Here is a 25335-nt window from a genome sequence, read left to right on the forward strand (position 1 = left end):
TGACTGACTGAATACACACAGATATGATCTATTTCATTGTGAATTATATATTGGGAATGCTTGTATAGTATATCTATGTTTCCTGTCCTCTCCCTTGCATAAAATATTCTAATTTCATAATAAATTTTATGAAGAATTTCCCCCGAGATAAAGTTAATTTTAAGTTATGTACAAAAATATGCAAAACAATAATTGTAGGAGATCAAATGTAGTTACTAACAGAAGGTGTAAACTTCTTTATGATTGAAAAAAGACAGTTGTAAATTGAACAATCATCATGAATTCATGGGTAACAGAAATAATGAGAATCAGAATAAAACTGAACTGTCAGATGGAATTGACCATCAGCAGTTTCCACAGGAGCCACATCTAACTGTAGACCCACTGTGACTGCCTGCAGCAAGGGCCACCAGTGATGCTGTGACTGAGGTTTCCTGGCCCTGGGTAAGATTACTGCTGATCCCATCTGCAGCAATGATTCTTCATAGACAGCATCCATCAGGAGCCCCCCAGGGGACTGGGCCACTGCTCCTGCTCTCTCTCTCTCTCTCTCTGTCTTCATAACCTTAACAGTTGCTCGCAGCTGTGTAGATGGGCTTGATCCCTGACCGCACCCCATCCCTAAACTTTCCAGTTAATCCCCTGAATTATGTGCACCCTCCTGTGTGGAGCAGTATGAAGTGAGTTTTGCATCCACAGACTTTACTTGACAGAGCCAGGTTAACAAACCCTGATTGTCGCATTCATCTTAAAATGGAATTATGAAGGTGATTATCAGCTTGATAAGTTGACTTGGGATGTCTTAATTTTAGTTTCTGCACATTCATATAAACATGGTGGTGTCAATATTGCAAACTAAGGATGCCAACCCTGAGGAAAAGACATCTCAAAATTATTTATTTCTCCTAGACAACTATGAGGTCTGTGTGACACCAAAATCAGATTATGATTAGTTTCTCCTGTCTCTCATTTTTTTCCCAAGCAAAAATACACACACAATCTCATAACAGCCTCCTTTAAGTTTCAGAAGAGATCTCATCAAATAGTCTCAACTTTAGCATTTCATTTTGAACAAGGGTAGAAATCAGAGAGCTCTCTTCATGTACTTAATCTATTCTCATCCCAGCCAGTTTCAAATACCTGCATGACACTGGCACCCATATGATCAGAAAATAATAAAATGACTTCTGTTTGTCTGTTCTGGTTTGTGCAGCAACAATGAACGTTTGTGCTTTACTGCAGCAGTACTATGCATACTGTTGCAATTATATATTCAGCAGTAGTAAAGTTTATCCTGTTCTAGTTTGTCTTTTCTCTTTATTCAGTTCAATTCAATATTTAGCCATAGTTTCTGAAATGCTTGGATCACATATATCAGCTATGTCATGGATACATGGACGTTTGTCAAAATAACACACACAGACGCATGTAACAGACGATAAACCGATCCGCATACGATGATAAACAGTGACAGTGTTTAGCCTCCAGTAGTCAACAGAGAAATGCCAGGACATCCTTCTTCCTGATGACGACTGCGGGTTCTGCCCATGGGCTGTCAGAAGGCTTGATCACTGCTATCGCTGAAGCCTCTTTTTGATCCACTGCTCTAGTCCTTGTCGATGAGGTCACAGGCAGATGGGCAGGGCCCCTCCCATGTCGATGCTGTGCTGCATGAGTGAGGTGGGGCAGCAGCCTTTGTCCCTGGCAGAGATGATGTCCTGATAAGAGCTCAGGAGGGTTTTGAGCTGGTTCTATGCTCCCCCATCAGGTCCTTACTGTGGCAGTTGATATATAACCCATGGTTCTCTCCCAGTCGGCCCACCTGGTGTGTCCACACAGGGGCTGAGATAGCGTGTGGTGTGGGTGACGCCCCCCTCACAGCACCTCCCACTTGTGTTTCCTGACTGCTGTGCAGGGCATGGCCGTGGAGCGGGACGGGACAGTCAAGGGGTGTGTGTTCTGATTCTCCGTAGCAATAGCAGAGGGTGCACCACTGGGGGTGGTGCCATTGTCCAGCTGCTGGGATTGCAGTGCCCACGGTCTCCCTGTCTTCCACTTCTGGACACTCTCTGATGCAAGCATGACTCCATGGTGCACTGTGTGACACAGCCAGGATTCCCTCTGCATCTTCTGCTTGCTCCACCACCACGGTCAGCATGGTTGATTTCTGCAGGCATACTTGGGGTATCAATGCTACACATAGCACTGGAGATCAGCTGCAAGTGAAGCCAGAATTTCACCCTCTTGCCGGTGACAGTAACCAACAGTCCCACTGGGTTAGCCCCCTTAGCCCCCACATATACGGTGGGCATGTAAACACATCCATCAAGCACAATAATTATGAAGCACAACAAGTTCACACACATGACATTATAAGTACAGCACAATACACACTATTTAAAACTACAGTATTGTCTCGCTTATACGACCTTCCCTTATTACACATTTACACATATTTGTAACTGGCACTGTGCCAGGTTCCCCCAATGTGCACTGGGTAAGTAAATCTCATTTTACCTCACTCAACTAGTGTGACAGTGAGACTGACTACTTTATATCCAAATATTGGGTGGAAAGAGATATTTCTGAGGCTTTGTGACAGTAGAAGGACATAGTTAAATTTTTTTTTGAAAATTTTGTACAAAGACACAAAACCATAGTATTTGTAATACCATCCATCCACTTGTCCTATTTACGGTTGCGGGGGGTCCGGAGCCTATCCCAGAGGCTATGGGCACAATTAAGGCAGGGAGCAACCCAGGGTGGGGTGTCAAACTCATCGTAGTTATTTATAATACTTATATACAATATATTTCGAATAAAAAAAAAAAACAATTTAATATGAAATACAAAATGAACTAAAGGTGAAAACTTGGGCTGCAGCAAATATTCATAATTTTGCTTTCAGGGAGCCCCCGGCTCTGCTATAGGAACTTTAAAGGGAAATGGGTGCATGCCTGGCCCTGCGCATGATATGACTGCCCCCTAGCTACGAGGATGTAATTGTCTTCTTTGGGAAAGCTGCAAAGCAACAATTGCAGGTTATAACAGGTACATGGCATTTTGGTTCACTTTTATAGACATTTCCATTTCTATTTCGAACTGGCACATTCTGGATTATTCAAACAAATAATGTTTGTTATGGTACGATCTGGTTGTGCTACGTTGCTACCTGTCTCTATAAACAGAGATGGGTAACCTGGTTCTAACATTAACGTGAGGTAATGGCATTAGGCTGTACTGATTATAATTTGAGATCCAACTTACTGTATCAACTTAAGCCACCTTCTTTTCACTTTTTCCGAGGTAAAAAGCGGCAAAAGATAGTTTTGTCAACATCATTCTGCTTTTACAACACGGTAGCCGCACTAGTTTGGACCCACAAGTGGCATGATGACGTAGCAACTAGCCATCCCAGACAATGCTGTGAACGTTTTGCCCAGGGGCCCACACAACCCATAATCCATCCCTGAACACGGGGTGTCACCTAGTGGCAAGTCACCTCAAACGGAGAGGAAAAAGCAGGGAAATTAAGGTGGTTAGAAATGGCAGACAGTGCAAAAATAAACCGGCGTGACATAACAGCAGGATGTGCATGAAAGAGTGTTTGAAACAGAAATGTCCAGGTGCATCGGCGAATTCTGTGAGATTATTTCGGTTAGCTTAATTGAAAGTCATGTTTAGCACAGTAAGAGTACCTACTTTTCAATGCTGTTGTATTGTCTTGAAAAGAAGCCTTTTTTCAACAATGCACTTCCTGAAACAACTATTAGTCGAATCGAATATCAAAATATTTGATACTTGCACCCCTAGTGGAAACCAGAGCTGATCAAACAAATCCAGTGGCCTGTACTACAAAGCAGGGTTGCTGGCTTATCGGGGTAACTTGTCAGATTTAAGGTAGTCTGGGCAAAATGTAAGTGAATGAATACGAAGTCCATTTAAACCGTGGTACCTCAAATCCGACAAGTTACCCCGATAAGCCAGTAACCCCGTTTAGTAGTACAGGCCAAAGATCACAGAAGGAGTGAACCGACTAATGATAAATAGATATAAAACACAGAAAGCATAGACAGCATTAGGGTTTGGCTTAGCTTAAAAAATACACTGATTTCATGTATGCATAATTAAACAATAGTATCCTCTGGAGGTGGGCGTGTCCATGGTGGGGAGGGGGACTACTGCAGGTAACTAGTGAACTGCATTCTGGGACTGATCTTACAAAAAAAAATTGTTCCTATTAAATAATTTAAAAAGTACTGATGTACCCAGTGAGTAGCTGACATTTCAGCTTCCAGTCCCCTGATCAGAAATGGGTTCAGTCCCTCCCCCTCACAGCTGCCCCAGTCCAGCCTGTTTTAAGACCTGAAACTAAACTCTCAGCCGTTGGAGCGAAACTCATATTTGCATGAACTGAGCAGGATGGTTCTGCTGCCCCCAGAATAGAGCAGGCAAATGTCCCCCAGTCCCCCTGGGGTTAGAGTGAGGTGGGGGCTCACCCTGTGTCAGAGAGCAGCAGATTGTCTCATATGATAACTGACTGTATTAAATGGGGTTAACAGTTTCATGTATTTTAGTTACATTGTGACAATGATGTATTTCACGAGACAATATTCTGTCCATTTAACATAATGATGATTGATTAAATGAGTTTAATTAGAATAGGTTTTCCTCCATTTTGTGAAGAATGAGGCGATGATGTGGTTTATAAACTTAATATAGAGGAACTGCTCAGTATGAACCTTTTCTAACCTAAACCTCAATGGGATCATTTTGTACTTTTGTTATAAAAACAGAACTGTGTTTATATTCAGACTTTAAAAATCATTAAAGGCATTGAAAGGTTCAGGATCATGTCCTCACAACAGTGTCATGATGGCATCACTGTGTGCTTGTTAAAATAACCAGCATTGATGGCAGTTTGTTTGTCAGACAGAATGAAATATTTATTCATCTCTGCAGCGTTTAGGAATAAAACACACAAGATAATACAAGGAGACACAAAAGCCTATAAAACATTAGTAATGATTTTCACTCATGGATCAAGCAAAGCACATCATTATCTCTATGTAATCAGTAAATCAGAAGCGTGTAGCACAGCACAGTAAAAACACAGTAATCAGCCGCTCATCACAGGTGACGCTGAGTTCATCTACTCTGAACAGTCGGCCCTCTTCAGCGTTTGAGTGACAGGAGCCTGGGAGCCCTGATTGGCCACACAGACCACTGAGCCCGCCTTCTTCCACTCGTCCGCAGTGAGGCTCAGGCTGCTGCTCCAGCTGTACAGGCCGTCCTTCTCCAGGAGCCCGCGGCTCATCTCCGCGGCTTTGCTGTTACCGTCCACCTTCCAGCTCAGCTTCCAGTCGGAGGGGAAGCCCTTGTTGGCCAGGCACATCAGGGTGGCCGAGTTCTTGCTGGACACCTCCACACTGGAGGGGGGCAGGACCGTCAGGGTGGGGGCTGTGTTACCTAGGGGACACCAAAAGGACGTTAGGTCAGAGTCCAAGGCAAACTTTAAGTATAACAACATATACTAACTGCAGTATGACATAGTTGACTGTGTCTATGACTTCATTAATATTTCTTCATATGATAAGACAGACATTTCCATAAAATCTAAAGTAAATAATCTTGCCTTCCTACTGTATCACAGTGTATTCATCTTTACGTGGGTCTTTCAAATGAACGTTTTAAACACATGTGAGGTATGTAAATGTGTATCACTGATTATTATGTTCAACTGGTTATAATAATCCAACTTTATATAATAACCAAATTGTTTATAAAGATTAAGATCTATTTTCCATGTAGGATCCTTTATTTACTCACTTAAAAACAGGGTGAAATAATGTGAAGTTCCTACTGAACAAAGTCCTATACGCTATGAAAAATGCATCGCAAATGTTAAACTACAAAGCTGTGTCTACAGAACAACGATCATCGTTATTAATCACAATGGTAACACTTACACAAATACTTAGTAATAACTCTGTTACTACTGCATTACAAATTGTGAACAAATTATTAACAAATATAGTTGCTACTTTAAATAAAAGAAATGTCACGATTCAGAAATGATAAACAAACATGGCATCAGTATTTCACTAATGTTAGTCATTATTTATTCCTTCAGTAGTTAAGAAAGATTTGGAGAATTAATAGATATAGTACGAAATATAGTAACTGCTTGGGGTAAAAGATGCGTCATGATTCTTTAATGACGAACAAGCATGAGATCAGTATGTAACTAAGACTTAGTGGTTAAATAATACATAAGTAAAATCATAATACTATTTATTTGTGCCCCGTCAAATAAAGTGTTACCGGTATAATGAGTTGATTGCTTTTTTCCCCACGAACAAGATCAGAATATAACACAGAGAGACGCACTTACTTCCAACGTCCAGCCTGGTACCGCCGCCGAAAGTGTACCACAGTGATTCACGGCGCATCAGCCGCCGTACAAAAACCTCACAGCAGCGCAGTACAGGCAACTAGCAAACAGCTTTAAGTATATATACTGTACCTAACATTTGTTTATGGGTATAAAACTAATAAGTCAAAAATAGTATTTTCTGTCGCTTAAAGTAGAAATGTGCTGTTTGATATCTACACAATCTAATCAAATCTATAGCCTTCAACTTGGCGACTATTTTATATTATTAACGATTAGGCTAACAAATTACAATTTATATATTATTTGACCTAATTGGATATAAAATGGATGGTTTAAATATCTATATCTTGCATTGACTCATCCAATTCATATTCTTATCAGGGCTCCCAAGTCTGACGCATTGATCGTGAGACACGTTTCGCCCGTAACAGACGTGATCTCACGCCAAACTTTGGATGAAACTTGAGATCCTTGTTCTTATTGAAGGAATGGATCTTGACGATGAAACAAGAAATTATGTCATTTGCAGTAATAACGAAACTGAAGTGTGTATTAAATATTTCTACGTGCATATTATAGATTCAAAGCTGGATACTTACTACCAACATCCAGTCTGGTCCCGCCGCCGAAAGTCCACCACAGTGATTGAAACCGGTTGACACGCCGTACAAAAACCTCCCAGCGCTACAGCCGCGTTTCTTGTTGTAGTAAATATATTAATGGACGGTTAATTCCTAGCTAATTACACCAACAATTGATACGATAAAGAATCACTTCAATTTATAGCATTCTGGCTGTAAAATGCAGCATCGCTCTGCAGAAATAACAGTAAATTCTGCCTGTGATTCTGTTAAATGCCGTAAATTTGCGAAGTTCCAGGTTTTCCGGTATTTCTTCATAATCTCCTTCAAAATGATCCAGTGTGTTGTAAACATAATGTGTGAATTTCGACCCAGATGTCAGAAACTGCAAAGCTTTAGAATTACAGGGTTCCCAAATGTCAATTAAGATCACAGCATCGTCTTCATAATGAGAAACTACAGTATGTACAGGAACCTACTGTAACCAGACGGAGTATTTGCATAGAAACGATATTGTATTGTAATGGAATCACGTGTTTGAGTGGCTCAGCCAGCAGGCTTGAGGTTTTCCCTGTTATGGTTTGTGATCAATGTTCCCTTTAAGCTCCGCGTTTGCGCAATTGCGCAGTACTCGGGGGCACGCGCTCAGGAGGATAAAAACCGCGCCCACAACAACATGGTTTTTATTTGTGTTTATACCCTGATATACATTTAAAACTGTAATTGCTGTATTTTGCATTTGGATAAAAAAACATTTGGAATAATAATTATAAACTACTAAGATACACCTGTCACTCTTAAAATGTATCTTTCCACCTGAGTGACAGGTATAAAATCTGTCAGACAATCAAGCTTATTACCCACCAGTCCTGGTCACTGGCTGTCACTGCACAGAAACACCCACACACTGCTGCTGGCTGCCGGCTCAGTGACACACCTGCCTGTACCGACCTTAAGCTCCCTGGGTCGCCTCTGTCTGCCAAATGTAACACTTCAGGAATTAATGTATCACAGCATTTATCTGCCGTCTTAATGGTGAAATCTGATATTCCCCTTCCAGCTCAATAACAATGTCTGAACAAATCACTCCTCATAATAATGATCTTCTGTATCTTCTGCCTAGAATCCACTCGTAATGCAGAAATCACAGGATCCAGGACATGAGCAGCTAAGAGTTCGAAATGAACCACGAGAGGCGGAGTCAGGCCAGCGTCACACTGCATGCGTGGCATGTGTTCCGCTGCAGTGCAAAGCCACGCATTTGTTCACACCTCCTGCGTTGTTGCTACGCGGTGCGTTTCCCAAACAATGACGGAAGTTAGCATTAACGATGCATCATACTATACGTACGATTGGGAAACGCACACACAGCTGTGATATTGCAAACCCTATCCTTCTACATTGAGTTTACCTTTGAAAACAGCCATCAGTAACAGAATGTTTGATTTCAATTCATTATGAATGTAATTAACATTTAGTTCAGACAAAGGTTCAGAAGCACATGCTCAATTGTAGTAGTAGTAATAACTGTAATCATAATAATAAAATAATTTCAGCGTACCAGAAAACTATTGCACTTCACCTAATGTTCTGTTAACTTATTGACCGAGTATAATTATAGCCTACATTAGCTTTTTGCTGTGGTTATATAAATGTAGCATTCGCTTTCTCCTTTAATAACTGGGAAAATGGTTAAAGTAATATTACAGTGGTACCTCGGTATACGTCCTTAATCTGTTCCATCTTCCCCATAATATCCGTCCGTCCGTCTTTCAGTCCATCTTATCAGGAAAGGGTCACTGACAGGGGTGGGGGGAGTGGGGTTTGGTGGGTTTGGAGGCTATCCCAGGCATTAGTGGACCCAGGGGGGGTACATCCTGCATAGGCCGCATACACACTCTGACTGAAACACTACATGCAGGTTACAGAAGCAGAGGAGCTGAACTGCATGTCTTTGGGTGGCTGAGGAAGCTGCAGCACCCAGAGGAAACTCACACAGCATGGGGGGAGCAAGCAAACCCCCCCCACAAAGACATGAGGCAGGATAGGAACCCCAACCCTGCAGGTGTGAGGTAACAGTGCTACACACTGTGCTGCCCCCCTCTTCACGCAATAGATTTTTCAAATATAAAATATTTTCCCTCCATTCACCTATTTTCTGTACCCACTTGCCTATTCAGGGCTGTGGGGGGTCCGGAGCCTATCGGGGAAGCTATGGGCGCAAGGCTAAGATATATACTATATTTAAATATACCAAATACCAGGTGATTCTATTCTAACCATCAGCAGCACTATCAGGGTGTAAAAACTTATTTTACTGGTGCAACTGGTTCTGCGAAATGTATTGACTATTTAGCAAAGGGCTAAAGTCATTTTCTTCCCCCTCAGCACCTGCAGTGAGTCCCAGCTGCAGCAGTGCAGTCATTGTGCAGCCTGACTGAGGGAGGTTTTTGTACGGCTCTGTATCACTGTGTGAACACACCACCACTATGGTAACTCTGACAGTAATAATCTCCTGCATCTTCAGCCTGGACTCCATTGATGGTCAGAGTGAAGTCAGTACTGGATCCGCTGCCACTGAATCGCGACGGAGTCCCAGAGTTAAGGGTACTTGCATAATAGATCAAGAGTTTAGGAGCTTCTCCTGGTGTCTGCTGGTACCAGTACATATCAGGATAAGAGCCTCCAGCACCATTTACTGGGCTGTTGGTTTTACAGTTTATAGTGACTGTCTGTCCTGAGGAAGCTGATTTCACCTCAGGAGTCTGAGTGACAGTCACCTGTCCTCTGGATTCTGAAAAGGAATACAAAATAAAAACAAATTTAAAACAGAATCAAAAGTTAAATTTTAGTCACAAAAGGAAGCTCCAGGTTTCTATCTGTCTATTTCAAATATCTAGCAAAGTTCATTAAGCAATATGTTGCTAAATCATCACGCTTGTTCTGTTTTACCGTGAGTGAGGATGAAGAGCAAGATGCTGAGGCAGATCAAAGTCATGTTTGTTTGGAGTCTGTTGTGAAGGGCAGCTGTCAGTCATGAAGTGTTAAACCTCCTGGAATATAAACCCTCCCAGAGCACTGAGGCATGAGCTGAAAATGCAAAGTATCTCCTGACTGACAGTTTTTTTTTTTTTAAACTTCTTTATGCCCTAGAGAAAGGCTAATCTTTTGTGATCTTTAAATGGCTTCTTTTATAGTGACATGTTTATGTATTGAAGCTTGGGAATGAGGGGCTTTATTAACAATAAAGAAGAGTGTGTCTCTCTAACTGAAGGCAGGCTGCTTGAGGACAGTGCTGGTCTTGGGACGGGGCCCTGGTGTCCCAGTCAGCCTGAGGGGGGGGGGGGGGCAGTAACAGGGGTCCTTTCACAGGCAGCCCCTTTGGGGGGGTCTGTGTTACACAGAGAAACACACGCCTGTCAGCTCCTATCCCCCGGAAAGTAGATGTAGAAAATCACGCTGGTCACTCAGGACTGATAAAACATCCTCAGCAGTTTGCTGCACACACTGAAAGATCAGAGCTTCCTCAGACAGTAGGCTCTGCTCTCTGTGTGTCTGCCCAGTCCAGGCTGCTCTTCATGTGGACCCCCAGGTATTTAAAGCACTAATGTTTGTGAGGACATGCATCTCGCCTATTTTAACTGTTTTCTTTAGTCAGCATCACTTAGTGATTATCTCTAGGGTGATTAACTGCATATATATACATCAGACTGGGACCAGGGTGGCCCATTAACCTTCACTCTATGGGCCTGATGGCCCAGGATGGTGATTTGCATAGAGGAGACACTTTTAACCCTGATGGTGTTGAATAGGGTGACAGTATAAATACCCCGGAGACACATTGGGGCTGCTGCCATAGTAGTGCATCCTAGTAGGATCCATTGGTTTGTGCTCCTTGGAGAGGACTTGTTGGGCGGCAGTTCTAAAGATGGATATGAATGGAGTAAAACGAAAAATAAAAATCAATATTTCTGCACTCTCCCAGTAACAAACAGTCTCAGGCACAAGAACTATACTCTTCCCTATGGATGAGTGTGGGTTTATTTCTAGTGGCTGGAGTGTTAATCCTGATTGGTCACAAAACACCCACAAACCAAGCTCAAACACATAACAAACACAATTCTCCTGCTCTATTGGTTCACCTTGGTAGCAAGGTAAAATCCAGCCGTACTGCTCAATTTACCGGAATCTGTCTCGACTTCTAGACTCTACTTGAGATATTTATATAGATATTGATTATATGACATTGAATCACTGTTAATGTTTGGGTGTTCCATTGATTAATGAATAATACATTGATGTATTGTCATTGAATTACTGCAAATACATGGTTAACATATGATTAATATGATTAATGTAACAACTACTTAGACATTTGCACTACCACGTAACATATTGTATATTGTCTGCTGCGACTATTTTATTAAGCTATAATTCTTTGTGCACCAGTTGGGGCAGCTTCGAGTCTCTTCCTGCAGGTGGTTTCTCCCCTCCTTTACTCCGCTGTCTGCCTCTCCAAGGTCTGATCTTTCTTCAGGGTCTGCGGAACTAACCGCAGGCAGCTATCACGAAGCGAGGTCACACAGTATTCAAAACAATCTCTTCTCACCTAAAGCCTAAGACATAACAGACCCACTATGCCTCTCCTCTCAGGCCTACCAATGTCCTTCCACAGCCGTTCTGCTTCTAAGCTTATCTGCGACTTCTATAAATTTATCTCACCCAGCTCTCTCGACCTCTCTGACCTTCATTCTCAGCCCAGTATCTTCATATAGCGTATTTAACTTTTACTTGATTTAATTAACATATAGTTAATATAATAATATGCAGAGTACAATAAAACACTAAATTAAGACTTGCGTTAAAACTGAACTTTTTAAAGTATCCGATACGGTCAGAGATAACCTTAGAAATTCAACTTTTAAAATAACCAAATGAATAATTACTTACCCAAGAATAACTTCCTACTGAATCATGTTTAAATAAAATAAAGCGAAGTTGCTCTTTTGGAGGCCAAAAAAACCACAAAAAACCCTCTCATAGCAGGGTACTGCTGGACTGGGGAGAAAAAGTGGAAAACGTCCTTTGGGCCCCGACTGGCGACCGGGCAAAGGTCAGGAGCAGCTGTTCTTTTCCGAGTTAACGTTAACGATATTAGATATTACCCCTCGCGGGGGTCTGATGCGAAGGTACGCGGACAGAAACGCCGCTCATGCGACACCCGCAGCTGTCGGTAACACTCGCACTGTTTACTAACAAACACAGACAAGCACTCACGCGGACCGAAAAGAAAAATGTAACAGCAACCACCCACGTAACCCTACTGGCACACAAACACTCAAATATACTTCCAAATAATTCCTATCAACCGCTTCTACAGGCGCACAACAGAAGTGCACACAGCGTCTACACCACTCCCTCACAGTGCAGCAATCCCAGCAGCCTCTATACAAGACATACACAGGGCTTTGTTAAAGAAATAGGGCCTTGTGCCTACACTGGATCAGCAGCTATAAAATATGGATGGATATTTTTGAACATGTGTGCTTATGTAATGGACGAGTGATGAACATGTGTGCTTATGTAATGGACGAGTGATGAACATGTGTGCTTATGTAATGGACAAGTGATGAACATGTGTGCTTATGTAATGGATGAGTGATGAACATGTGTGCTTATGTAATGGACGAGTGATGAACATGTGTGCTTATGTAATGGACGAGTGATGAACATGTGTGCTTATGTAATGGACAAGTGATGAACATGTGTGCTTATGTAATGGATGAGTGATGAACATGTGTGCTTATGCAACAGTCGTCGTGTTCAGTTAAGTTCTAAAACTGTAACTTAAGTGGACAGGTTGGAGCAGCAGGGTATGCTCTGGTTTTCAATCCTTCTTCTTGTGTTTGAATCTAAAAACAAAATTTCAAAAAATCTTTGGATGCTTTTCTAAAAATACCTGGCAATCTGCTTGTTTTTCCCATCGCTGTATGTCTTTTATAAGTATATTTTAACCCTGCTACACTCACTGAAAATGAACTTTATAGAACTCTGGTTTAACTTCCGCCTCAGCAGCTGCAGTGAGTCCCAGCTGCAGCAGTGCAGTCACTGTGCAGCCTGACTGAGGGAGGTTTTTGTACGGCTCTGTATCACTGTGTGAACACAGGACCACTATGGTAACTCTGACAGTAATAATCTCCTGCATCTTCAGCCTGGACTCCACTGATGGTCAGAGTGAAGTCAGACCCATAGTTAGATCCACCTCCAGTGAATCGTTCTGGAGTCCCAGACTGACGGCTGCTTATATAATAGATGAGGAGTTTAGGCGGCTCTCCAGTCCTCTGATGATACCATGACACACAATCGCTGCATCCTGATATAGGACTGCTGGTTTTACAGCTTATGGTCACAGTTTCTCCTACAGTAACAGCTTTTACTGCAGGTGTCTGAGTCACAGTGATCTGGCCTCTAGATTCTAAAAAACAGAAATAACATTATTTGAAATATTGAACAAATATGATCATATAATTACCATAGTTCTAGGTTCTATGCAAACACCTGATTTTCAGTGTGAATATTGATGATGCTTTCAGACCTTGGATGCAGAGGGTGAGCGTCCAGATGAAGATGGTGATTAAAGTCATTGTTCCTGTGGACTGTATTGCTCTGCAGGACGGCTGTGAGTAACAGAGTGTTAATCTCACAGGCTTATAAGCTGCCACACGTCACTGAGGGACGTGCTGCCAATGCAAAGTGTGTCTTTCATGCAAATACATGTGATGCATCTGTTTCCATGGCGATAGGAAAGCAAACTTTGGTGCACATTCATGATGTGAGGTCACAGTTTTTAACAACACTATTTTAATCCCTCTTTTCTTAGCCCAAAGCACTTTACAGAGGCAATGAGGAGCCACTTCAACCCCCACCACTGTGTAGCCCCCACCTGGATGATGCGACAGCAGCCATTCTGCAGCAGTACACTCACCACACAGTAGCTAAGGTGGTGAAGGGGCAGGAGAGAATTCACCAATCAGATACAGGGGATGATTAGACCAGATTTGATAGGGCCACAGTGTGCAGATTTAGCCAGGACATCAAGGTACCACCGCAACTCTTCAGAAATATGCCCAGGAGTTTTTTTTAGGACCTCTAAGAATGAAGAGCTTGGTTTTGCATCTCATCTGACGGACGGCACCATTTTTACAGCACAGTGTCCCTGTCACCGCACTGGGACATTGGGATCCACACTGACCACAGGACGGGTTAATCTGGTGGCCACACCAACACCGCTTCCAGCAGCAACCCAGCTTTCCTAGTTGGTCTCCCACCCATGTACTGGTCAGGCCCAAACCTGATGTCCTTCAGATGGATTATTTAGTCTGAATTTATCGCTCATCATAAGCTGCACTTGTGTTCACCTGCAAAATCTTCTTTTTCTGCTGTGAATGTGTGGATGATTTGGATATTTATCACCAAAATTCATTTTTAAATTGGAATACATTCAACCTTGGTAAAAAAAAATAAAAAAATGGCCTTGTGCCCTGTGATGGACGGGCATCTTATACACAGTGTCTCCTGCCCAGTGCCCTCTGCTTCCTGGGATGTGATCCAGGCCAGAGTGACCCTGCACTGGATCTGCAGCTATAAAATATGGGTGGTTGTTTGGAAGTAGGACAAAGTGATGAACATGTGTTATATAAAAGATGAACATGTTTGCTTATGTAATGTGTTTTATCTTCTAAAATTTAAACTAAATGGACAGACTGAAGGAATTGGTTCAGCTCTTGATCCTGTCTTGGGTTTAATTCTAAAAAAATCTTCAGTTTCTTTTCATTTTTATCAGTGTCATTGGCAATCTGCTCGATTTTCCCACTTGAGGACAATCTGGGTTCCCTGCTGAACAATTAAAGGGGCACGAACTTACAAGAGCAAAGTAAGTAACGGCGATGTTGTGATGTGTCAATGTCGCTTCTATTTGAACAAAATGAAAGGTACATAAGAGCATATAAATAATGAGAGTTCATTTTGGTGGAAATTATATTTTATAGATGCATTTTAATCCAGTTACATTTACAAGAAAGTGAACTTAATAGAGCTTTGGTTTAACTTCCCCCTCAGCACCTGCAGTGAGTCCCAGCTGCAGCAGTGCAGTCACTGTGCAGTCTGACTGAGGGAGGTTTTTGTACGGCTCTGTATCACTGTGTGAAAACCCAGCTAAGACTGAAATCACTAACGATGTTATGTCTGCTCTGACAGTAATAATCTCCTGCATCTTCAGCCTGGACTCCACTGATGGTCAGAGTGAAGTCAGTACTAGATCCGCTGCCACTAAATCGAGACGGAGTCCCAGAGTTACGGGTACTTGCATAATAGATCAAGAGTTTAGGAGCTTCTCCAGGTTTCTGCTGGTACCAGGACATGAGGGGGTTATTATTATAAGTACCAACCGGGCTGCTGGTTTTACAGTTTATAGTGACTGTCTGTCCTGAGGAAGCTGATTTCACCTCAGGAGTCTGAGTGACAGTCACTTGTCCTCTGGATTCTGAAAAGAAATACAAAATAAAAACATATTTAAAGTTGAATTAACATACAATATTAAGTGACACCAAGGTGTTTAATGTTTCACAACTCAAGCAATTTGTTGCAAAACAGACAAGCTTGTTCTATTTTACCATGAGTGAGGATGAAGAGCAAGATGCTGAGGCTGATCAAAGTCATGTTTGTTTGGAGTCTGTTGTGATGAAGGGCAGCTGTCAGTCATGAAGTGTTAAACCTCCTGGAATATAAACCCTCCCAGAGCACTGAGGCATGAGCTGAAAATGCAAAGTATCTTCTGACATCATAACTGCAGAGGAAACAGGAAACTTGTGCTTGAATTTATGAAAAATGTCTCAACATGAACACAGTAGAACTGTATGCGAAACAAGCAGAACAAATGCATTAAACTACAGTCTCTGCTTTAATATTATAGAAGACCTTCTCAGACCTCTTAAGGTTGAATGGATGATACCTGTAGATGGAATTATTGTTGTTTGACCATCAAATGTCTTTATTTTAGATTGAAGACTCGACCTTGATTGCGACCATTAATAAATGAGCATTAATGATAATTTGCCGTTTTTTTGCCCAAAACAGCTGTTTAACCACAGAGTTTAAAACAGAACTGAGACCCTGGACAGTCAGAGTTAGAAGGTTGTGGTTGTTCATCTGTGAATAATATACATTTTTTGCAAACTTCTGGTTCTTCTCTGCGTCTTATTAATGACGGGTGTAGCTGTTGCCAGGAAATTGGTTGCTTATGCATTTATATAATTTTTATTTGTATTTCGTTCAGTGAATGTATTTTGTTTCATTTTGTTGGCAACATGTCATTATTTGCAATACTATTTGTAAAAGGTTTAATTTAGAGTGTTTCTTGTAACAGTGCCTCCTACTGTTCAGCGGAAAGAGCTATATTTACGTAATCACATGACCTAGCGTAATGAACAACGTTACGTAGGCAAGGTTAGCAAGCGGAATGAAAAATAGCCAAGAAAAGAAAACCTAAAAGGATTGAATGAAAGATGTCATAATGCAGTAATGTCTCCTAATTCTGATCAGAAAGAGCAGACGATATGTTACTGTTTTGCCTTTTCTTGTTTTTATATGTATGTTCGTAATTTTGTGCTGTATTGTAAACACAGTATAAACATGTAGATTGTTTACTTAAGACCCGCGAATGATTACACTGGGTTACAAAAAAATTTTTTTGTGAGTTGTCTAATATATTTCTGCTGATTTTACATATTTCTGGCCCACAGAACACGAATATGGCATCAGTTTTTGTAGATCAGGTCAGGTTTTTCAGCTAAGTTGATTTTAAAATAGTGCGATTTTCTGTCTCGAAAAATTTTAATTTACCACAAAATTAACTTTATATATGCAAATTGTATGTTCAATCATCACTGTTCAAAACTTGGGGCTTAAATTTCCTTTTCCTTGAAGTTCTGGAATGTCCAGCGGCAGGGATGTCTCTAGTCAGAGTGTATTCGCCGCAAATGTAACAAAAGACATCAGGCTTATTTCTGCAAGATCTTCTTAATGATGCCATCTCATTAACTTTGAAACTCTAAATAACAATATTTGTAATATGCAGCAACAAAATTTTAAGTATAGGCCTATAAATGAGAAACACACACGCACGCACACAATGCAGTTTACGTAATGCTTTACATGGCATCAGTTTATCTAATTTCGACAATAGATCAAAAAGTTGACCTGGTAGCGGAAAACCAATGTGATTTTTGGATTTAGCGCATTAAAATTATCCTAGATCAGCTATGAAAAGTTAGACCTTTTTTTCACTGTTGACCAGTGTAATAGACTACTGTAAGCATGGCAAAACTCATGCAAACGTTGCTATGAGACACGGTTGTTGGTGTGCATGTGTGCATTGGCCATTAGTGGCTTGTCCTTTTACACTGTGAAATGTGTAGATTTATAGTATGAAACCTTGCGATTTCCATTATTGTTGGTCAGCTGCTCTGCGTGCGCACCTGCAAGAAAGTGTCCCTCATTTGGGGTTGAGAAAGTTGGCAACCCTAGTTGTTCCCTGCCTTGTGCCCATAGGTTCTGTACCCCCTGCAACCATAAATAGGACAAGTGGATACAGGAAACGAGTGGATGGCTCCTAGAAGCAGAACTGAAGTCCCATTAAGCAAGGAAGACAGCCTTTGTAACGGCTCCTAATGTTTTTCTTCTGTCAGAAATTAGATCACGATTCAACTGATGTTCAGCACGATATTTTTAATTTTTCCTTCCATCGACGTGACAAATCAAACACCGTGAAACACCGTGAAAAACTGAAATAAAAGAATATTACCATTACAACTCCATTTTTACAAAATTGCTTCGCCATTATACATACAATAACACTGGTCAACAGTGAAAAAAAGGTCTAACTTTTCATAGCTGATCTAGGATAATTTTAATGCGCTAAATCCAAAAATCACATTGGTTTTCCGCTACCAGGTCAACTTTTTGATCTATTGTCGAAATTAGATAAACTGATGCCATGTAAAGCATTACGTAAACTGCATTGTGTGCGTGCGTGTGTGTTTCTCATTTATAGGCCTATACTTAAAATTTTGTTGCTGCATATTACAAATATTGTTATTTAGAGTTTCAAAGTTAATGAGATGGCATCATTAAGAAGATCTTGCAGAAATAAGCCTGATGTCTTTTGTTACATTTGCGGCGAATACACTCTGACTAGAGACATCCCTGCCGCTGGACATTCCAGAACTTCAAGGAAAAGGAAATTTAAGCCCCAAGTTTTGAACAGTGATGATTGAACATACAATTTGCATATATAAAGTTAATTTTGTGGTAAATTAAAATTTTTCGAGACAGAAAATCGCACTATTTTAAAATCAACTTAGCTGAAAAACCTGACCTGATCTACAAAAACTGATGCCATATTCGTGTTCTGTGGGCCAGAAATATGTAAAATCAGCAGAAATATATTAGACAACTCACAAAAAAATTTTTTTGTAACCCAGTGTTATTGGCCGACGAGGCTGTGATTGGAATACTGGAGCTGCCCCTGAAGGGACAAATCAAAATCACCCATATTTTGGGATGTCCCGGACAATTCGGGATGGTTGGCAACCCTAGGAACAACCCAGGATGGGGCACCAACCCATCACAGGGCACACTCACACACCATTCAATCACATCTATGGACAATTTGGCAACTCCAATCAACCTCAGGATGTTCTTGGAATATGGGGGGGAACCAGAGCACCCAGAGGAAACCCCACGACAACACAGGGAGAACATGCAAAGTCCACACATGGAACCCAGGTCCCAGAGGTGTGAGGCAACAGTGCTAACCACTGCACCACCATACTGCCCCCTACTGTTAGATTTAAAAATGCAGATTTGTTTACATATGTAGAGTGGTCTCATTTTTTCCACAACTGAGGGTAAAGATTGGAATTTGTCAACTATGCCACCTAGGGGATTGCTACCACCTAGGAATTAACTAATGAGTGAACTCTCTTATCCGCAAAGGGCCGGTGTGTATGCGGGTTTTCGCTGCAACTCCCTAATTAGATTAGCAATTAGAGGACTGATTGACTGAAGAGTCTTCACACCTGGGTTTGAACAGTTCTGAAATCCTCAAGAGAAAAGTAACTAATGAAAACCACATTTATTCATTCAAAGAGCAACTTAAAATTCTGACATTGTGATGTTATTGCAGGCTAACGCTGCGAAGAGCGACATCCATCTCCCTGCTGCTAAGCCTGTCTTCCCCAGACATGCTACAGTTCATATCCACATGGGCTGTTAGCCAGTAAAAGCTCCCCAGTGAGTATCTGTGCTGTTTTGTCTTAGGCTGTTTTGTCTGTATAAGAAGAACAAAGGTATAAGATTTTTATTTGCACATTTTATGTTTCATTGTTTTATTGGCATATTTTAGATTTTGTTCTTTTATTGGCTGTGCTGTTGAATGAGCAAGTGTGTAACTGTACAGATCTCCTTAATGCTGTAGTGCAGATCTGGGAATCACAGAGCACACATGCTCTTCACATATTTGTGAAGCAGTGTTTCAATCAGCTTCCCTCTCCCTGCTTCATGGGTGCCAGATCAGATAAAATGTGCTGCCTTTTGGATCTGCAAAAGGTTGGTAATGAAGCTGGCAGGAGACCATGCACAACAGGGTTCATTTTAGGGCTCCTTCTAAAAGGGCTCCATTCTCATATTCAACTCCTTCAAGTGTCGGATCAAGCAAATATTACATCTCCAAGCTTTTTTCACTGTTTATGATGGCATGAAATAGCATTGTGCTAAGGCAAATCCAACTGAGGAATTTTTAAATCCCCAAAGTGCAGCACAAAGCTTAATGAAGTGATTTGTTGTCTATGATTTAATATTCTTTAATTTAACTGGAGACATTATCTGTGGTAATAGAAGAATTTACAGTGTGTTGATAAATTATGTCATTAACCTTTATTGTTATGCCATATTGTGACTGCAGAGTGAACACCTTGTTTCTGCCATTAATTAATTTATGTAGGTTTGTGTTGTATAACAATTAAAAAAATGTTTTTAATGCAATTTTATTTCCCTCTAGTGGTTGCAGTTAGCACTCGTCTTTTAAATTTTCGACATTTTTCTGTCGTTTACATATTACTAAAAATGTGTTCTTTTGCTGCCCTCTAGTGGTAGTAGCTGGCAGTCTTTTTCATCCTAAATCGCATATTTCACCATATTGTATTTACAGGTTATGGTCCAACAGCCATTTACTTATGAGCCCATGTTGTTAACTAGAGCATTAGTAACTACAGATGCATCAGGAGTAAAATGTAATAATGGAGATGTTGAATGTGGGAAGAGCCATAGATGACTGACTGATTGATTGATTGATTGATTGATTGATTGATTGATTGATTGATTGACCTCGGCGATGTCTTCGGTGCAATGATACGATTGGTGTGTGGAGGTTAGAAGAAAATAGTTCCTACACTAAACGACTCACTACAAAGTGTGGATTATCTTGACTAACCAGGTCATGAATTCTGGTAAGAGACATTGCTTATATTCGAGAGAAGCACAATTTTGACGGATACATAGCACAAAAGCGTCGCTTTCAGTTTTGTGTTGAACTGCCCTTTAAATACCACTTTATACCAATAATCCTAACCCAAGAACTGTTTGATGAGGATGCGCTGGGCCAAAGTAAAAAAAGGAGGTGGTTTATTATATTATATTATATTATATTATATTATATTATATTATATTATATTAATTACAGATTCACTTGAGCTTGGATTGGGTCCAGCGTGGCCCATTAACCTTCACTCTATGGGTCTGATCACCCAGGATGGTAATTTGCATAGAGGAGACACTTTGCATAAGCAGCACATGCTTCAGTGCCTTGATGGTGCTTATAATCCTGTTCATAACACTTCATGACTGACAGCTGTCTGTACTTCACAGCGACAGACACCAACTCAGCTATGGCGTCTATCAGCATCTTCATTGTGGTCTTTGCTTTTTTCACTCAAGGTAATATTCTGTACTTTTTATTGGGAAATATATTACAGTTTTAGTGACTAATTACATGTGCGAGTTAATATAACTAAAAAATTCACTGTTTTCAGGCTAAATACATTTATTCATTTGTTATTGATAACTTAAGTTGATCTACTGCATACATAGTCATTCATGTTTAGATATGCAAAAGCTAATATCAAGGTTTATTAGTATTTAACTTGCTGTTTTTTTACTAACATGTTTACATTTTAATCTTATTTTCAGAATCTAGTGGTCAGATCACTGTGACTCAGACTCCTGCAGTAAAGGCTGTTCCCCATGGACAGACTGTGACTATGAGCTGTAAAGTCAGTCCGGCTGTGTATGACAATAATCGTTTAGCCTGGTACCAACAGAAACCTGGAGAAGCTCTTAAACTCTTGATCTATTATGCAAGTACCCTTAACTCTGGGACTCCGGCTCGATTCAGTGGCAGCGGATCCAGTACTGACTTCACTCTGACCATCAGTGGAGTCCAGGCTGAAGATGCAGGAGATTATTACTGTCAAAGCAGACATAACATCGGTAGTAGCTGGCCATTCACACAGTGATACAGAGCCGTACAAAAACCTCCCTCAGTCAGACTGCACAGTGGCTGCACTGCTGCAGCTGGGACTCACTGCAGGTGCTGAGGGGGAAGTTAAACTAAAGTCCCCCAGAGCAGATTAAACCAGTGTGACTGACTGAATACACACAGATCTATTTCATTGTGAATTATATATTGAGGATGCTTGTATAGTATATCTATGTTTCCTGTCCTCTCACTTGCATAAAATATTCTAATTTCATAAAAAAAATTATGAATAATTTCCCCAGAGATAAAGTTAATTTTAAGTTATATACAAAAATATGCAAAACAATAATTGTAGGAGATCAAATGTAGTTACTAACAGAAGGTGTAAACTTCTTTATGTCTGAAAAAAGACAGTTGTAAATTGAACAATCGTCATGAATTAATGGGTAACAGAAATTATGAGAATCAGAATAAAACTGAACTGACCATCAGATGGAATTGACCATCAGCAGTTTCCACAGGAGCCACATCTAACTGTAGACCCACTGTGACTGCCTGCAGCAAGGGCCACCAGTGATGCTGTGACTGAGGTTTCCTGGCCCTGGGTAAGATTACTGCTGATCCCATCCGCAGCAATGATTCTTCATAGACAGCATCCATCAGGAGCCCCCCAGGGGACTGGGCCACTGCTCCTGCTCTCTCTCTCTCTCTCTCTCTCTCTGTCTTCATAACCTTAACAGTTGCTCGCAGGTGTGTAGATGGGCTTGATCCCTGACCTCACCCCATCCATAAACTTTCCAATTAATCCCCTGAATCATGTGCACCCTCCTGTGTGGAGCAGTATGAAGTGAGTTTTGCATCCACAGACTTAACTTGACAGAGCCAGGTTAACAAACCCTGATTGTCACATTCATCTTAAAATGGAATTATAAAGGTGATTATCAGCTTGATAAGTTGACTTGGGATGTCTTAATTTTAGTTTCTGCACATTCATATAAACATGGTGGTGTCAGTATTGCAAACTAATGATGCCAACCCTGAGGAAAAGACAATCAGAAAAGAGATCTCAAAGTTGTTTATTTTTCCTAGACAACTATGAGGTCTGTGTGAAACCAAAATCAGACTATGATTAGTTTCTCCTGTCTCTCATTTTTTTCGCAAGCAAAAATACACACACAATCTCATATCAGCCTCCTTTAAGTTTCAGAAGAGATCTCATCAAATAGTCTCAACTTTAGCATTTCATTTTGATCAAGGGTAGAAATCAGAGAGCTCTCTTCATGAACTCAATCTACATTCATCCCAGCCAGTTTCAAATACCTGCATGACACTGGCACCCATATGATCAGAAAATAATTCTGTTTGTCTGTTCTGGTTTGTGCAGCAACAATGAACGTTTGTGCTTTACTGCAGCAGTACTATGCATACTGTTGTTACTGTTCAGCAGAAGTAAAGTTTATCCTGTTCTAGTTTGTCTTTTCTCTTTATCCTCAAATTCAAGGCCATATTTAGCCATAGTTTCTGAAATGCTTGGATCACATATATCAGATGTATCATGGATACATGGAGCGAGGCTTTGTTAGATAATTTCAAATTGGCTATATATATAGTTAATTTTCAACTCCTAAATAAACACAAAAACTACAAATATCGCAATGTGAACATTTTGTAGTATTGTTTATTCCCAACACACAATACATTCACACAAAAAAGAGTGAATATTAATTAATAACCTTAGTTTTCAGTGATTATTTTGATATTCAGCAATTATAGAAAGTAAGTTAAGCAAAATAATTAAAGTCAAAGTGATGACAAAGACAGGCTAGGCTACTCCGAGAAGCTAACTGGCATATATCTATGGCTAACCTCACATTGTTGGGCGCGTCTGTCAAACCTGAATATCTTCTTTTAAAATGTAATTGTATTGCATTGTGCTGTGCTGATATTTAAGTTCTGCTTTGCAATACTGGCAGACGACTTCAGTTTCATTCACTTTTAATGGTAAGTGCTTCCACACAAATGATGCTTTTGCGCTTTCTTTGGATCCTCATCCTCTTTGCGTCGTCTTCCTTCCGTCCCTTCGCCTCCACATGCACATTGGGCACGTTAACACGTCCGGACACGGTGGCACCGGCAGCTCCAGTGCAGGGGGACAAACCAAACACCAGCTCCATCGGGGTCCGCAGCTCACGGCCAAACACGAGGGCGGTGGGGGTGCCACCACTGTGTAGAGACAGTCCTTCTCCTCTGTCCTCCACAGTGGCGGCAGTTGACAGCTTCCGCCTGCAGCAAGGGCGTCCGCATTGCTGTGCAGTTTCCTGGGACGGTGCTGCACCTCGAAGTTGTACCACCAGCACATCTAAAACAGGGAGCTGTGGGTCTGGGTAACCAGCACCAGGGTGTCATTGAGCGCTGCTTGAAGCTGGTGGAAAGCTGTAGTGCAGGCGTCCGTCCATTCGAAACCCTTCTCTGTAAGATGATGAAGAGGCTTCATGATACTGCCGAAGTTTTGCAGGAAATGCCGGTAGTATGAAGCAAACACCAGGAAACTGTGCAGCTCCACAGCAAAAGGTGACTGAGGTCAGTCTGTCACCATCACTGCTTTTCCGGGATCGGCAGCCACGCCTTCTCTGCTGGTGACATGACCCTGGAAGTCCGCCTTACGTAGGAGAAGAGAGCTCTGCCGGGGATTTAGCTGCAACCATGCCTTGCGGATCATCGTGAACACTGTCTACAGGTTCTGCAGGGCCCCAGAGAAATCAGCAGAATGCACCAATAGGTCATCGAGGTAACAACGCACTGGGACCGGGGCACATGAGTCAGGATGCATTACAGGATGCAAGGCCGAACGGCATTGGCCAGAAGTGCCTCAGTCTTTGACCAATCATGAAGACGGTCTTGGGCCGGGCATTCAGGGCCAAATCGACCTGCCAGTACCCAATCCAGAGGTCCAAGGAGCTGAACCATTTTGCCCCGGTGATGTAATCCAGCTCGTCGTCTGTTCACGGCATGGGTAGGAGTCCTTCTGAGTGACAGTGTTTAGCCTCCAGTAGTCAACAGAGAAATGCCAGGACATCCTTCTTCCTGACGACGACTGCGGGTTCTGCCCATGGGCTGTCAGAAGGCTTGATCTTTCCTATGGCTGCAGCCTCTTTTTGATCCACTGCTCTAGTCCTTGTCGATGAGGTCACAGGCAGATGGGCAGGGCCCCTCCCATGTCGATGCTGTGCTGCATGAGTGAGGTGGGGCAGCAGCCTTTGTCCCTGGCAGAGATGATGTCCTGATAAGAGCTCAGGAGGCTTTTGAGCTGGTTCTATGCTCCCCCATCAGGTCCTCACTGCGGCAGTTGATATATAACCCATGGTTCTCTCCCAGTTGGCCCACCTGGTGTGTCCACACAGGGGCTGAGATAGTGTGTGGTATGGGTGACGCCCCCCTCACAGCACCTCCCACTTGTGTTTCCTGACTGCTGTGCAGGGCATGGGACAGTCAAGGGGTGTGTGTTCTGGTTCTCCATAGCAATAGCAGAGGGTGCCCACTGGGGGTGGCGCCATTGTCCAGCTGCTGGGATTGCAGTGCCCACGGTCTCCCTGTCTTCCACTTCTGGACACTCCCTGATGCAAGCATGACTCCATGGTGCACAGTGTGACACAGCCAGGATTCCCTCTGCATCTTCTGCTTGCTCCACCACCACGGTCAGCATGGTTGATTTCTGCAGGCATACTTGGGGTATCAATGCTCTCTTGCCGGTGACAGTAACCAAC

The 25335-nt window shown here is 41.8% G+C and overlaps 1 gene segment (V, D, J or C); it reads right to left on the reverse strand.

Moving 5' to 3' along the window:
- Positions 1-4986: 4986 nt before the first annotated feature.
- LOC140588256 (Ig kappa chain V-V region MOPC 21-like) lies at positions 4987-9988 on the reverse strand. The segment is given in 4 exon segments: positions 4987-5469; positions 6395-6432; positions 9457-9772; positions 9931-9988. Coding segments are annotated over 4 exon segments (717 nt in total).
- Between the last annotated feature and the right edge of the window lie 15347 nt (positions 9989-25335).

The sequence above is a fragment of the Paramormyrops kingsleyae genome, chromosome 3 (assembly GCF_048594095.1).
Source record: "Paramormyrops kingsleyae isolate MSU_618 chromosome 3, PKINGS_0.4, whole genome shotgun sequence".
Classification (NCBI taxonomy): domain Eukaryota; kingdom Metazoa; phylum Chordata; class Actinopteri; order Osteoglossiformes; family Mormyridae; genus Paramormyrops; species Paramormyrops kingsleyae.